Source organism: Colobus angolensis, unplaced genomic scaffold (genome assembly GCF_000951035.1).
Source record: "Colobus angolensis palliatus isolate OR3802 unplaced genomic scaffold, Cang.pa_1.0 Scaffold69, whole genome shotgun sequence".
NCBI classification, from domain to species: Eukaryota; Metazoa; Chordata; class Mammalia; order Primates; family Cercopithecidae; genus Colobus; species Colobus angolensis.
In genome coordinates, this window is record NW_012120598.1 from 4638887 (window position 1) to 4652185 (window position 13299).

The following is a 13299-nucleotide window of genomic DNA, read 5'->3' on the forward strand; positions in this document are numbered from 1 at the left end:
AAAAAAAAAAAAAAAAAAAAAAAAAAACGTGGTTTGGTTTGGTATTTTTTTTTAGCAGATCCTTAATTAAGCAAATTGAAAAATAACTTGTGTCTAAAACATGGCTAATCCATATATACTATCAACCACAATTTAAGCTATGTCTACTACTGGGCACTGGATGTTGTGTTGGAGTTTGATAATACAGAGAATTTTAGCCCTTGCTCAGATTCCTCATTCATTCATTCAGTCAACAAATATGGACATATTATTTTCCAGTCACATTTTCGATTGGTAGTCTACAAACCTAGGAGTGAATGTGGGAAAAAAAAAAAAAAGTAGGACATATAAGTGAATGAATAAAGAGATCTCAGGTTAAAGTAAGCCATTCATTTTTAGTGTTAATATTCTGTGGCAAATATCAGAAGATAGGAGAAATTTTTGTCATACTTAGATACTTAAAAGGTCTGTTGAGAGACATTAAATGCAATTTATGAATGAGACTGCTGCATATTTTCTAAGACCATAGTCAGTCTTTAGTAGACAATTAATCTTGCTTTCCTGTAATTTCTGATCTGGGTCCCTGTTGACCCCAGGAAGATTCCTCCCTGCCAGGGCCAAATAAATGGCCTCTGAGCATGTCTTTCACATGCAAACCAATCAGTCAAACGCTCCTAACTCCCAACCACCTTCTTTACTTACCTCTTATACTCTGGGCCACTATACACCTGCTCTAATCACCCCAGGGCCAGGTACCAGACCACTAGGGACAACCTCATGCCCCATCACCATTGTTTGAACTAGTCAGTCCTAAACGTGCTTACCCTGCTTCGCGCATTCTTTCCATGAAAACCACAGAGAACTCTTGTTCATGTTTTCCCCTCCTGACCAACCCTGATGCTTCCCATATGAGCCTGCATGTAGTGGCATATACCAGCTTCTTGGGAGCTGTGAGTAACAAACCGTCTTTTCCATGATAATCATCTCCTGACCTCTTGGCCTGGCCTGAATAATAAGAAAACCTACACTTGAAAGCATGTAACTAATAATGTATCTAGAAAGGTACAACACAGATACTGTTTTTTTGTTTGTGTTTTTTTTGTTGTTGGTTTGTTTTGCCTTCAGATGAGTAACAATACTTGGATCTACTTTGGTATAATAACATAAAGAGGAAAAACGCCTTATAATCACTATCCTTTTGGCTCTGGAATATAATGTGCAGTTCTAGTGGTTGCCCGTGATGAAAACCTAGCAGCGAATTGAACTAGAAGGCTAACCACAGGGAATTAGTGAGTTTTCACCTGATGCCAAAAAAATCAGATTTTTCATTAGGAAAGATACAGGCACTGTCCCGAAAGCATTGGAGGACTATGAATCATACTTATTGCCACTGAAATGTCCTCCTTTGAATTTACATCCTATCTCCCTTCTTTATGAAGCTTTCAGAGGCTTCCTGTGGCCTCACAAATCCACTTCTGGGCACATGAAGTCTTAAAAAAAAGAACAATGACAAAAATAAACACCGAATGCTCAACTTGTCATTTTCAGCGCCTACCGCTGTACCCTGACTCTGGTCTTCCTACCACCTCTTCCTTCTCAACTGCTACCCTTGCCTTCTGTACAGCGTTAAACTGCTGTTCTGATCACGCCACTCTGCTCACCATCTGCTCATCTCATCTTGGACTTCCCTTTGTCCTCGGCGTTGACTTCTCCTGGAAATGCCCCCCCACCCTTCTTCACGTTGGCACATCTCACCCATTCCTTACACCCCGCTTCATACTCAGAACGAGACAGGCAGTCATTGCTCTTACCTTTCCTTTAATTCTAAATATTTGCTCTCCGGTTTTATTAGTGATTTTTCGACACACCTGTGTTATCTTTCCAACTGGATTGTAAACTCCTTTTAGTACCTCTAAGTTCATTTAAGTCTTACTAACCTTGCATTTCATTCTTGGACCCACTTAGTAATTTTTTTTTTAATTTTGTGGTTTTTTAATCCTGGATTTTTTATCCTAGTATAACTTGGTCATTTTTGATCTTATTAAGAAAACGTATTTCAGATTCTCTGTTAGTTTTAGATATGACAGGTCTTCGATAAAATAATAATTCAGCTTTTCTTTTAGCACATCTATTTAACTTGTGACTTAATTCATATGAGTTTTGATAGATTTTGTTCATCTTTTAGTCGTCAGATATATCTGATATAACCTAAGAGATGTTATCCCAGAGCAGAGAATGTTGTCTACTAGATTCCAGTGGTCACAGGCATATGAGACACCTGAAATTAGTATGTATCTGATAATCTGTGGTGCTGAAATCTAGGGACTTTTCGACTTCAAACTTGCCTGCCTCTTAAATCTCTACTAAGTAGTAGTCATTTTCTCTGCATGAAACAGCCAAGTCTTTGAAGATCCATAAATCCAAATGAAAGTGATACCTTTGTGCCTGCAGTGGAAAATTGCTTTGTAAGAATCTATAGAGCCACTGCAAGGGCCAGGTCCTGAGAATTTTAAATTTTAAAAATTGTGCAGTTTTTTAAATAAGTTTTATTGTAGTTTTTGTTATATGTTTTCTTATAAATACAGAGGATTTTGGAATTTTTCATATTTTCATATTTTTCAAATTTCAAATTTTCATATTTTATATGAAATATTTCATATTTCATACAACTCTAAACCGGTAGATTTTTGTTGCTCTATGTCGTGACTAGCATTTAGTCAATAGAAATCAGCAGCTGAACCATGTGTGAGCACTTTTATTACTTATAAACTTACTACTTTTAGTATATGCTTAAAATGAAGTCCTTCAAATTGAAAGCTGACCCAACTCATAGTTCCTTCCTTCCTTCCTTCCTTCCGTCCATCCGTCCTTGATGGAGTCTTGCTCTGTCACCAGGCTGGAGTGCAGTGGTGCAATCTAGACTCACTGCAACCTCTGATTCCCTGGTTCACGCGATTTTCCTGCCTCAGCCTCCCCAGTAACTGGGATTACAGGCACATGCCACCACGCCCAGCTAATTTTTGTATTTTTAGTAGAGACATGGTTTCACCATGTTGGCCAGGATGGTCTTGATCTCCTGACCTTGTGATTCACCCACCTCAGCCTCCCAAAATGCTGGGATTACAGGCATGAGCCACTGTGCCCAGCCTAGGTTTTTATTTTTAAGATGAGCAGGAACATTTTAAGAGCACCCCTTTCTCCTGTCACTAAATGTAAATAAATGTAGCTCACCTAATGAATTTTTTATTTTATAATGGAAAATTGGGTACCATAGGGTACAAAAACATGATCTTTAGAACCACAGAGATCTTGATTTATATTCTTTCCTCTCCCTTTTTTACCTGCATAATCTTGAGCTGGTACCTTAACCTGGTTCATAAAATGGGACGGCCCTGGCTAATCACAAGCTGTTGTGAGGAATCAATTAAATTAGATACATGTTGTAAAGCACTTGATACAGGGTCAGCAGTAATGCTATTTGTTATCAGTTCCACAGTGAAATTCACTGTTGATAGGGAGATGCTCAGCCTACATATAGTGTGTATTCATTTGCAGTAGAGTCTTAGTGGGATGGTGCAGGTGATTTATTTATTTGTGGGGGTATAGGATATTTTTAAATTGTTCTGAAAATCAGAATTTGAGTTAATTTTTATAGTAATGCTTATTTGCAACTCATTAGCTACATAAATCTCTTTAATTATTTCATGGATTCCCCCAGCTTAAAGCTTAAAGTCCAGGTTCTGAGTGTACAAGGTAAAATGGAAAAAATGTAAATGTAATATGGAAAATCAGTTTTCACATTGCAGTAGAACATTGAACTTCTATCTCAAACTAATTTTGAGATTCCTTACTTGAAGAATTGTTGGTAGAGTACCACCACTGTGAACATTCCCAAAGCAGGAAATTGAAATATTTATATTGCAAGGCTTATCTCATCTCTAAAGCAAAGATGGTCTTCCATGTCCCCCTTGCCCACAGGTTCCCTTTGTTAACTTGGTAGAAGCACCAAAGCAGATGGGACAATATGTTTCTTTTCTTCCATGTTCTATTCTTGTTCATTGCAGCAGGGCATTTGTCCCAATTTTGCTGTGAACCTTGAGATTATTTTTTATATGCTTTTCAGGTATAATAGAATATTTATTCCATCTTGTTTTCTCCATAGTTTTACTAAAACAACAAGAAGAAGCTAATTGCCTATCATATGCAAAGAATTAATATCGATAGACAATAAAATCTGTAATTAGGAACCCACATGGTGATTTGATGTGGTATTGTCTCATAGAAGTCTTCTATCTGTAGTTATTTATTCCAAGCCTCTTTTTCTTTCCTGTCTTGAAGTACCTCAGAAGAGTCTATTCCTTAGGGCTAAATACCTACAAATAACAGGCTCTTATAATACAGTAATCAAGTTTCCTCATGCTTTGGGAGTACACAGAGTATGCAAGTACACATCTGGCACCAAGCCAATTTTTTGTTGTCCTTGATCTATCTTTCTTCATTTTACCTAGCTCAGTTATGAGTTGCACTTTAAACAAATTCTACTTGTCATACACTTGAAAAGGCAGCTCTAGGTGGTAGGGAGTTAATATTTTCTTTGAACAACATACAGAGGTACAGTCTCTTACTTTTTTTATCAGGTTAATGAGTGCACTTCACTCAGGGAAATCCATGTAGGAAGCATTGATACCCTACAAAACACATTCACCTGATATCTTAGTCAGTTTGTGTTGCTATAATAGAATACCCCAGCCTGGATAATCTGTAAAGAAAAAGAAGTTTAAAATTCGGCTTTCAGTTCTGCAAGTGGGGAAGTCCAAGAGCATGGTGCTGGCATCTGTTGAAGACCTTCATGCTGTATCATTTATGGTGGAAGGAAGAAGGGCAAGAGGAGGGCAAAACTCAGTTTTATAACAACCCACTTCTCACAATAACAAACCTACTCTCCCCATAATGAAACTAATTTACTCATGAGGACAAAGACTGAATCACCTCTCAACATTGTTGCATTGGGGATTAAGTTCCCAACACATGCTTTTTGGGGAATACATTCAAACCATAGCAGTTGCTTACTAAATTAGTGCTACTTGTTAAAAAATACATTTTTGCGGCCGGGCGCGGTGGCTCAAGCCTGTAATCCCAGCACTTTGGGAGGCCGAGACCGGTGGATCACCAGGTCAGGAGATCGAGACCATCCTGGCTTACACGGTGAAACCCTGTCTCTACTAAAAAATACAAAAAAAAAACTAGCCGGGCGAGATGGCGGGCGCCTGTAGTCCCAGCTGCTCAGGAGGCTGAGGCAGGAGAATGGCGTAAACCCGGGAGGCAGAGCTTGCAGTGAGCCAAGATTGCACCACTGCACTCCAGCCTGGGCAACAGAGCGAGACTCCGTCTCAAAAAAATAAAATAAAAAATAATTTAAAAAAAAAATACATTTTTGCTGCATTCAGAATATTGCATGTTTTCTTGGAGTTTTTGGAAGGACTTAGAGTAATCCTTGCTGTTCATGACTTAGGTCGGCAAGCTTAAAGGGCCTTAATTCTCCATCAGTTCTTTAAAGGAGAATAGGTCTTAGGATATCAGACAGCAGAAGTCTTCTTTTTCTCCCCCATTATATACTTCTTTTTGGCATTGTATGCATGACACACACACACACACACACATAAAATGTCATATTTTCTTTTAAAGTCAAAATATACAGTTTAAAATGGTTTCAGTCGCTTTCATAAGAGAGTAAAACTTAACATGTTTCAGTTAAATATTGGAAGACCTTGTTCAGTTAGTGTATGCCTTCTATGAATAGTTGGTGTTTGTTCACATCAAATAAAATGACTGTCACTCAGTTCTAGGGAAAAAAAGACCAACCTTGACTCAAAAGGCTATATTCCTGCAGTAAATGTGAACATTTATGTTTAATAGACTGCTGTGATTAATTATGTATATCCTATTGGGAGGTCACATATTATTCAGATAGGAATGGGTATGTAATACATTTTTAAAATATCTAAAATGACAAAAATAGAAGAAAAACATAATCATCCATCCTATTAAGTCTGTATTCAAAGGATGAACTGATGATTTTAAACTCAAATGTTTTCTTAATTTATAGGTCATGAGAGAATGGGAAGAGGCAGAACGCCAGGCAAAGAACTTGCCTAAAGCTGACAAGAAGGCAGTTATCCAGGTAAAATCTGAACCCATTCCCTACCAAACATCACAGGCCAGCAGTCTGTGTAATGAGTGTCTGCAGGTTTACCTGCATCTGCCAGCACCTCAGGCATGATTGTTCATAGTCCCATGAACTTGAACTGTTCTTAATCATTGTCTCATAATTGAGTTGCTTAAATCCTGCCTTATATCTGCTCCCAATTATTTGAAGTTATAATTCATTGCCATAACACTCACATTATAACTTGCAATCTACTTTTTATTAACAATACATCTTTTCAGTCACCACAATCTTCTGCTGCTTCTCCCTCCTGCAAAAATTATGAGAATTTGAATTTTTGACTTAAACCACCAGTCTCAAAATTACCTTAAGTAAACCAAGAGTTTATTGTGATCAATTACTTGAGGTACTTTTAGTAAGAGAGGAATTTTTTTAATATAAGAGTTTCAAGAGTGCATATATTTATCCAATGTTATTATTAGTCAAATCAGTCTCAGAGAGCCTATGAAATACTGATTTTTAATGAAAAAGTAGGTTTGATGCGGATTGGAGAGTGCAGGAAAGTGAAGTAACCTATAAAACATGCAGAATTAGTCAAAATGTGGAATGACTATGCAGTCTTTAGGATACTTTTTAGCACTAGAAGAAAACGGAATAGGATGTCTTTTTTAGAAGAGTTGAAATTGCTGCTTCATCCTACTTGTTCAGTCCCCATGGACATATGTGTTTATGATGGCAGCATTTCCAGGAGAAAGTGGAATCTTTGGAACAGGAAGCAGCCAACGAGAGACAGCAGCTGGTGGAGACACACATGGCCAGAGTGGAAGCTATGCTCAATGACCGCCGTCGCCTGGCCCTGGAGAACTACATCACCGCTCTGCAGGCTGTTCCTCCTCGGGTAGGTCTCACTGCGGTCGAGTTCCCACTTCAGGTCACAGCACAGACAGTCAGGGTGGGGACTGGGAACTGGAAGCCATACAAAAAGAATGAGAAGAAATGCCTTAAGCACTGTTATTCACAGGTTCAGCCCTTGTCCATTCCATCTTGAAGGTCAAAGGGTCCCAGGGCAACTGCCTCCGCAGGGCCATCTCTGCACAGTGGACACTCACACTTCTCCAGAGCAGCCAGACAGTGTTCCCAGGGACTCACAGTGCAAGCCCTGGCTTGATTTAAGATTCCTGAGGTGGTGACAATTGATGGCATAGTTCAGGTTCGAACACAAAAGCTGGAAGGATGTCTTCCAATCCCTTCAGGCTACTATAACAGAATACTATAGACTGGGTACCTTATCAGCAACAGAAGTTTATTTTTCACAGTTGCAGAGGCTGAGAAGTCCAAGATCAAGACATCAGCAGACCTGGTTGTCTGGTGAAAGCTGGCTTCCTGGTTCATAGAACTTAAATTTTTTTTTTTAATCTTTTATTTTTGTTTTTGTTTGTATTTTGCTGTATCCTCATATGGTGGAATGGGCAAGGGAGCTCTCAGGGGCCGTTTATAAGGGAACTAATGTCAATCTTGAAGGCTCTGCCCTCACACCTGATTGTTTCCCAAAGGTTTCACCCTCAAAAAGCATCACATTGTGGCTTAGGTTTCAGCATATGAATCAGGGGTGGGAGAGACACAAACATTCAGACCATAGCAAAGGATTTTAGAAGTAACCTTGACCAGCCCCCTCATCATATAAGTATAATAATATAACTAAGGTCAAGGAAAGTTGAGATTTGGCTGAGTTGTAAAAATTTTTAGTGGACCAGAAGGAGTTAGCACTCAAATGTCCGTCTCAGAGCAGTGGCCATATTCTCTGTGGGAAAGCGTTTGTCAGTCATGAAATTAGCAATGATGAGACTTATTCATAGTCTTCAGTGATCATTGTCCAAAAAGGCTTGTTGAGCGCTGCAGGCAAAGATGTCTTCACCGGCATTCTGTGGGAGAGCTTACTTGGAATGGAAGGAGCATTCAGAGCATGAGTGTTTAGTTTATGTCCACTTGTTCTTTCTTTTTTTTTTTTTTCTTTTATGAGACGGAGTCTCACCCTGTTGCTCAAGCTGGAGTGCAGTGATGTGATCTCTGCTCACTGCAACCTCTGTCTCCTGGGTTCAAGCAATTCTCCTGCCATAGCCTCCCAAGTACCTAGGATTACAGGTGTGCCACCATGCCCAGCTAATTTTTGTATTTTTACTAGAGACGGGGTCTCTTCATGGTGGCCAGACTGGTCTCGAACTCCTGACCTCAGGTGATCCACCCGCCTCGGCCTCCCAGAGTGCTGGGATTGCAGGCGTGAACCACCATGCCCAGCCACTTGTTCTTTCTGTTTGTCATTGAGTGAGGGATATAGAAAGCTATACCTGTGATTGTGGACTGGTCCATTTTTCTAAACAGTGCTATCAGTTTTTACATTGTGTACTTTGAGGCTGTGTTTTTAGGTGCGTAAACGTTCCGGGCTGTTAGACCCTCTTTGAGCCTCTTCTTATGAAATGATCTTTTTATCCTTTGTAATGCTTTGCTCTGAAATCTACTTTAATATTAATAAAGCTAGTCCAGCTTTCTTTTGATTAATATTAATGTGGGGCATTTTTCCATCCTTGTACTCTTATTGAACTTATTTGTCTTTATATTTGAAGTGTATTTTTTTTAGGCAGCATATAATTGGGTCTTATGTTTTCCTTTGGATTGAGAAGACCGTGTACACTGAAGGAGTTTATGGATATGGTGTGACAGAATCTGTCATCTTGCTATTTGTTTTCTATTTGTCCAGTCTATTCTTTGTTCTTCCTTCTTCCCCTTTTTTTTTGTTTTTGAATTAATTGGAAATTTTTTATGATTCTATTTTATCCCTTTTATTGGTTTGTAAGTTACAACTGTTATTTTACTGGTTTATCTCTTTTGTTGGTTTGTAAGTTATAACTAGTTCGTTCTTTTACTGGTTGCTTTAGGCTTATAGAAAACATTCTAAACTTGTCACGATGATATTATATCAGTTCAAGAGATATTATACCACTTCACAGATAGTATAAGAACCTTACAAAAAGTACTTCCATTTCCCCTTCTCATTCCGTAAGCGGTTGTTGTCATACTTTTTCCTTACCACATTGTTGATGTTTTTCTTTAGACAGTTATCTTTCAATGAGTTATAAATTAAAAAAAAAAAAAACACCGTATGTTTACCTATGAAGTCACCATTTTGGATGCTCTAAATTCTTCATGCACATCCAACTGGTATCATTTTCCTTCTGCCTGAAAGATTTCCTTTCAAATGTCTTAGAGACTGGGCTTGGTGGCTTGTGCCTACAATCCCAGCAACCCAGGAGGTTGAGATAGGAAAATCCCTTGAACTCAGGGGTTCAAGACCGCATTGAGCTATGATTGCCTGACTGCACTCCAACCTGGGTGACAAAGGGGATTCCTGTCTCTTTAAAAAAAAAAAAAAAAAAACAAGTTTGAGTGCATGTAAGTTGGTGATGGAATCTTTTGCTTGGCCTTGACGGAAAAGGTCTTTTTTATACCTTTGGTTTTTGAAAGATATTTTTGCTGGGTATAAAATACTGGATTGAGGTTTTTCTTCCACTGCTTGGAAGATGATACTCTACTGTCTTATTTGTGTTGATATCTTTATCTTTATTTCTCTATAAATAACATGCCTTTTTTTTCTCTGTTTTTACAGTTTTCTCTATTTCACTGGTTTTTAACAATTTAATTTTGATATGCCGTGGTATAGTTCAATCTGCCCTTAATTTCATCTGGCCATTTTTCATCTTATCACCTCACATACTGTAGTTGTCATATATAGAAATTTGACCTAGGCTCTGCTCAACCCCCTTAATATTGTCTATATTTTTACTTAACTTTTATATATTATCTATATCTTTACTTAACTTTTGAACCTATGGAATACAGTTGTTACATGAAAACTGTTTAAATATCCGTGTTTGCTAATTCTAACACCTCTGTCAACTTTGAATCAATTTTGATTGCTTATGATTGCATGTGGCATCTCCCTATATCATTTTATGCCTCATAATTTTTTATTAAATATCAGACCCTGAATTTAAGCTTGTTGAATGCTAGGTGTTTTTGTAATATTCTTGAGCTTTTTTCTGTCATGTAGTTGAGTTACTTGGAAACAGTTTGATCCTTTTGAGCTTTGCATTTTTAGATTTGTTAGGTGGAATCGGAGCAGTTATCAGCCTAGAACTAGTTATTTCTTACTAGTGAGTCAAGACCCTTCTCAGTCATCTACTGTGAATGCTAAGTTTTCTCATCTGACTAGTGGAAAGAGGCATTATTCCTGTCCCTGTGTGAACACCAAGCACTGTTAATGCTAGGTGATTTTCCCCCTGGCCTCAGTTTCTTTCACATGCATGTACCCATCATTACTCAGCTGTATTCTGAAGGATCACTCTGCACATCTCTGGATTCTCTTTTGGAGCAACTCTCTCCTCATCAGCCTGTCCTGTGACCTTGGTCTCTCCATGCACTTCATGTCCTCCACTCTGTGAGTCCTCTAGGCTCTGTGTGGGTTTCCCCACCTGAAGTCATGACCTGGAAATTCAGGGCCATGAGTTTGGCAGCTATAAGTCCACATTTGTTTCCCCTTGTCAGGAATCAGTGTCCTTCACTTGATGTCTAATATCTTGCAGAAACATTATTTATGCCGGGTGCGGTGGCTCATGCCTATAATCCCAGCACTCTGGGAGGCCAGGTTGGGTGGATCATGAGATCAAGAGATCAAGACCATCCTGGCCAACATGGTGAAACCCTGTCTCTACTAAAAATACAAAAAACTAGCCAGGCGTGGTGGCGCACGCCTGTAGTCCCAGCTACTTAGGAGGCTGAGGCAGGAGAATTGCTTGAACCTGGGAGGCAGAGGTTGCAGTGAGCCGAGATTGTGCCACTGCACTCCAGCCTGGGCAACAGAGCAGACTCCATCACAAAAAAAAAGAAAAAGAAACATTGTTTATATATGAATATATTGTCCATTTATTCTGCACTCCAGTCTGGCCACAGAGCAGACTCCATCTGGGCAGTGAGGGGGGTGGGGGGGAGAAAGAAACATTGTTTATATATGAATATATTGGCCATTTGTTGGTTGTTCAGGCGGGAGGGTAAATCCAGTTCTTCTCACTCAATCTTGGCTGGAATTGTTTGTGCATTTTATGCAACTTAACCAAAATGTCACCCATTTGCACCAATCTTCCTCGCCATTTTGATTTTTCTATGGATAAAGTGACAGTGCATAGAAAGCCATGAGGAGCCATTAAAGAGCTCGTGGCATTCCTCCAAGAAGTAAGATACTATTGACCCTGCTCTACGGATGATATCACTGCAACCTCGGGAGATGGAGTGGCTGGTTCAGGGTGACACCGCTAGGAAGGGGCAGGGTAGAGCCGTGAGTCACTGCGGTGCCTTCTCACTAGAACAAGCTTCCTCTCTGAACAAAGAGCTTTTGAAAAAGAATATTCATATTAGCATTTTCATTTTCATCTTAGCAAGGCACTTGTCAGGAAATTTTTTTTATGTCTCTGCAGAACAAAAGTTCCTTGGTTCTTCTCTTTTTTGGAGAACACGCTTTCAGGAGAGGAGCCGTGTGATCATTTGCCAGAGCAGGAGGGGGTGGTGGGTGCTGAGACCAGAATCTTCATAGCAGACACTTGTGAAGCGTTCCAGCTGAAAGTCCAATCTCCGAAGTCAGATCTTTGCTAAATGGACATTGATGGGACTAAAAATAAGATGAGGACTGAATGGAGGCTTTAACAAATGTACATTTAAACTCTCAGTTTAGTCTCCTCAGCCATCACAGGAAAGGCAGTGGCAAGAATGTTTGCCAAAGTGTCATCTTTTATCAAAGGGGATAATTTTAGAGTGCTTGTAATCATGCTTGTTGTGGGCCTCCGCATCACTTCATATGGAATTAGACAACGTGTTCATTTGAAATAAAAATTAAAAACTGGATTAGGAAGAAATATTTTACTGTCCAAAATCAGATCACTGTTGTTGATTGATCTAACGATTCCTGTTAAATTCTTACGTTGGAATTCTTTCCTTCCTTCTTTCTTTCTTCCTTTTCTTTTCTTTTCTATTTCTTTATTTCTTTCTTTCTCCCTCTCTCTCTCACTTTCTCTCTCTTTCCATCTGTCTCTCTCCCTCTCTTTCTCTCTCCTTTCCTGTCCTCCCCTCCCCTCCCCTCCCCCCCCCCCTCCTCTCTCCTCCCCTCCCCTCCTGTCGCCTTCCTTCCCTTCCCTTTCCTTTCCTTTCTTTCGTTTCAGGGTCTTGCTCTTTCACCCAGACTGGCATACAGTGTCCCAGTCATAGCTCACTGTAGCCCCCACTTCCTGGGCTCAAGCAACCCTTTTGCCTCAGCCGCATGAGTGTTGGGTCTACAGACGTTCCACCATGTGTGGCGAATTTTTAAAAATTTTTTGCAAAGACAAGGTCTCGTTGTGTTACCCAGACCTCAACTGATCCTTTCACCTCAGCTTTTTAAAGTGCTGATGTTACAGGCATGAGCCACCATGACTCACCTTTATATCTTTCCTTTGTAATAAAATGTGGCTGGGTGGTCACAGGCCTGGAGTCTAGGGGGCATTACCTGCCATTTTTGTTAAGTTACCATCTTTAAGTGTTCAATAGTTTAAGTTTTAATGTTGTATGGCTTGACCTGGCATTTGGGTCTGCACTTTGGCAGGCACAAGAAAATTGTAAATCCCTTCTTTTTTGGTGGGGACAGAGTCTGCTCTGTCGCCCAGGCTGGAGTGCGGAGTGTGGTGGCGCGATCTTGGCTCACTGCAAGCTCCGCCTCCCAGGTTCACACCATTCTCCTGCCTCAGCCTCCCGAGTAGCTGAGACTACAGGTGCCTGCCACCACGTCTGCCTAATTTTTTGTATTTTTTTTAAGCAGAGACGGGGCTTCACCGTGTTAGCCAGGATGGTCTCGATCTCCTGACCTTGTGATCTGCCCGCCTCAGCCTCCCATCTCCTGACCTTGTGATCTGCCCACCTCAGCCTCCAAAAGTGCTGGGATTACAGGCACAATTAAATCCCTTCTTGAGGACTTACATACATTCCTCTTGAAGACATAAATCCAGAGCTTGCTGGTGGTTGTCTGAAAAAGGTCACATCTTGTAATAGGAGTCATACAGAAATATTTCTGAGATCTC

The 13299-nt window shown here is 39.9% G+C and overlaps 1 protein-coding gene across 10 annotated transcripts in view; it reads left to right on the forward strand.

The window, feature by feature from the left end:
* Positions 1 to 13299, forward strand: part of APP (amyloid beta (A4) precursor protein) — a 301277-nt gene that overhangs the window by 207245 nt on the left and 80733 nt on the right. For all 10 annotated transcript variants that reach the window (XM_011926496.1, XM_011926487.1, XM_011926488.1 and 7 more), the window contains 2 exons: positions 6086 to 6160; positions 6885 to 7043. In XM_011926496.1, the coding sequence (XP_011781886.1) occupies positions 6086 to 6160; positions 6885 to 7043 (234 nt within the window). The remainder of the gene's footprint in view (positions 1 to 6085; positions 6161 to 6884; positions 7044 to 13299) is intronic.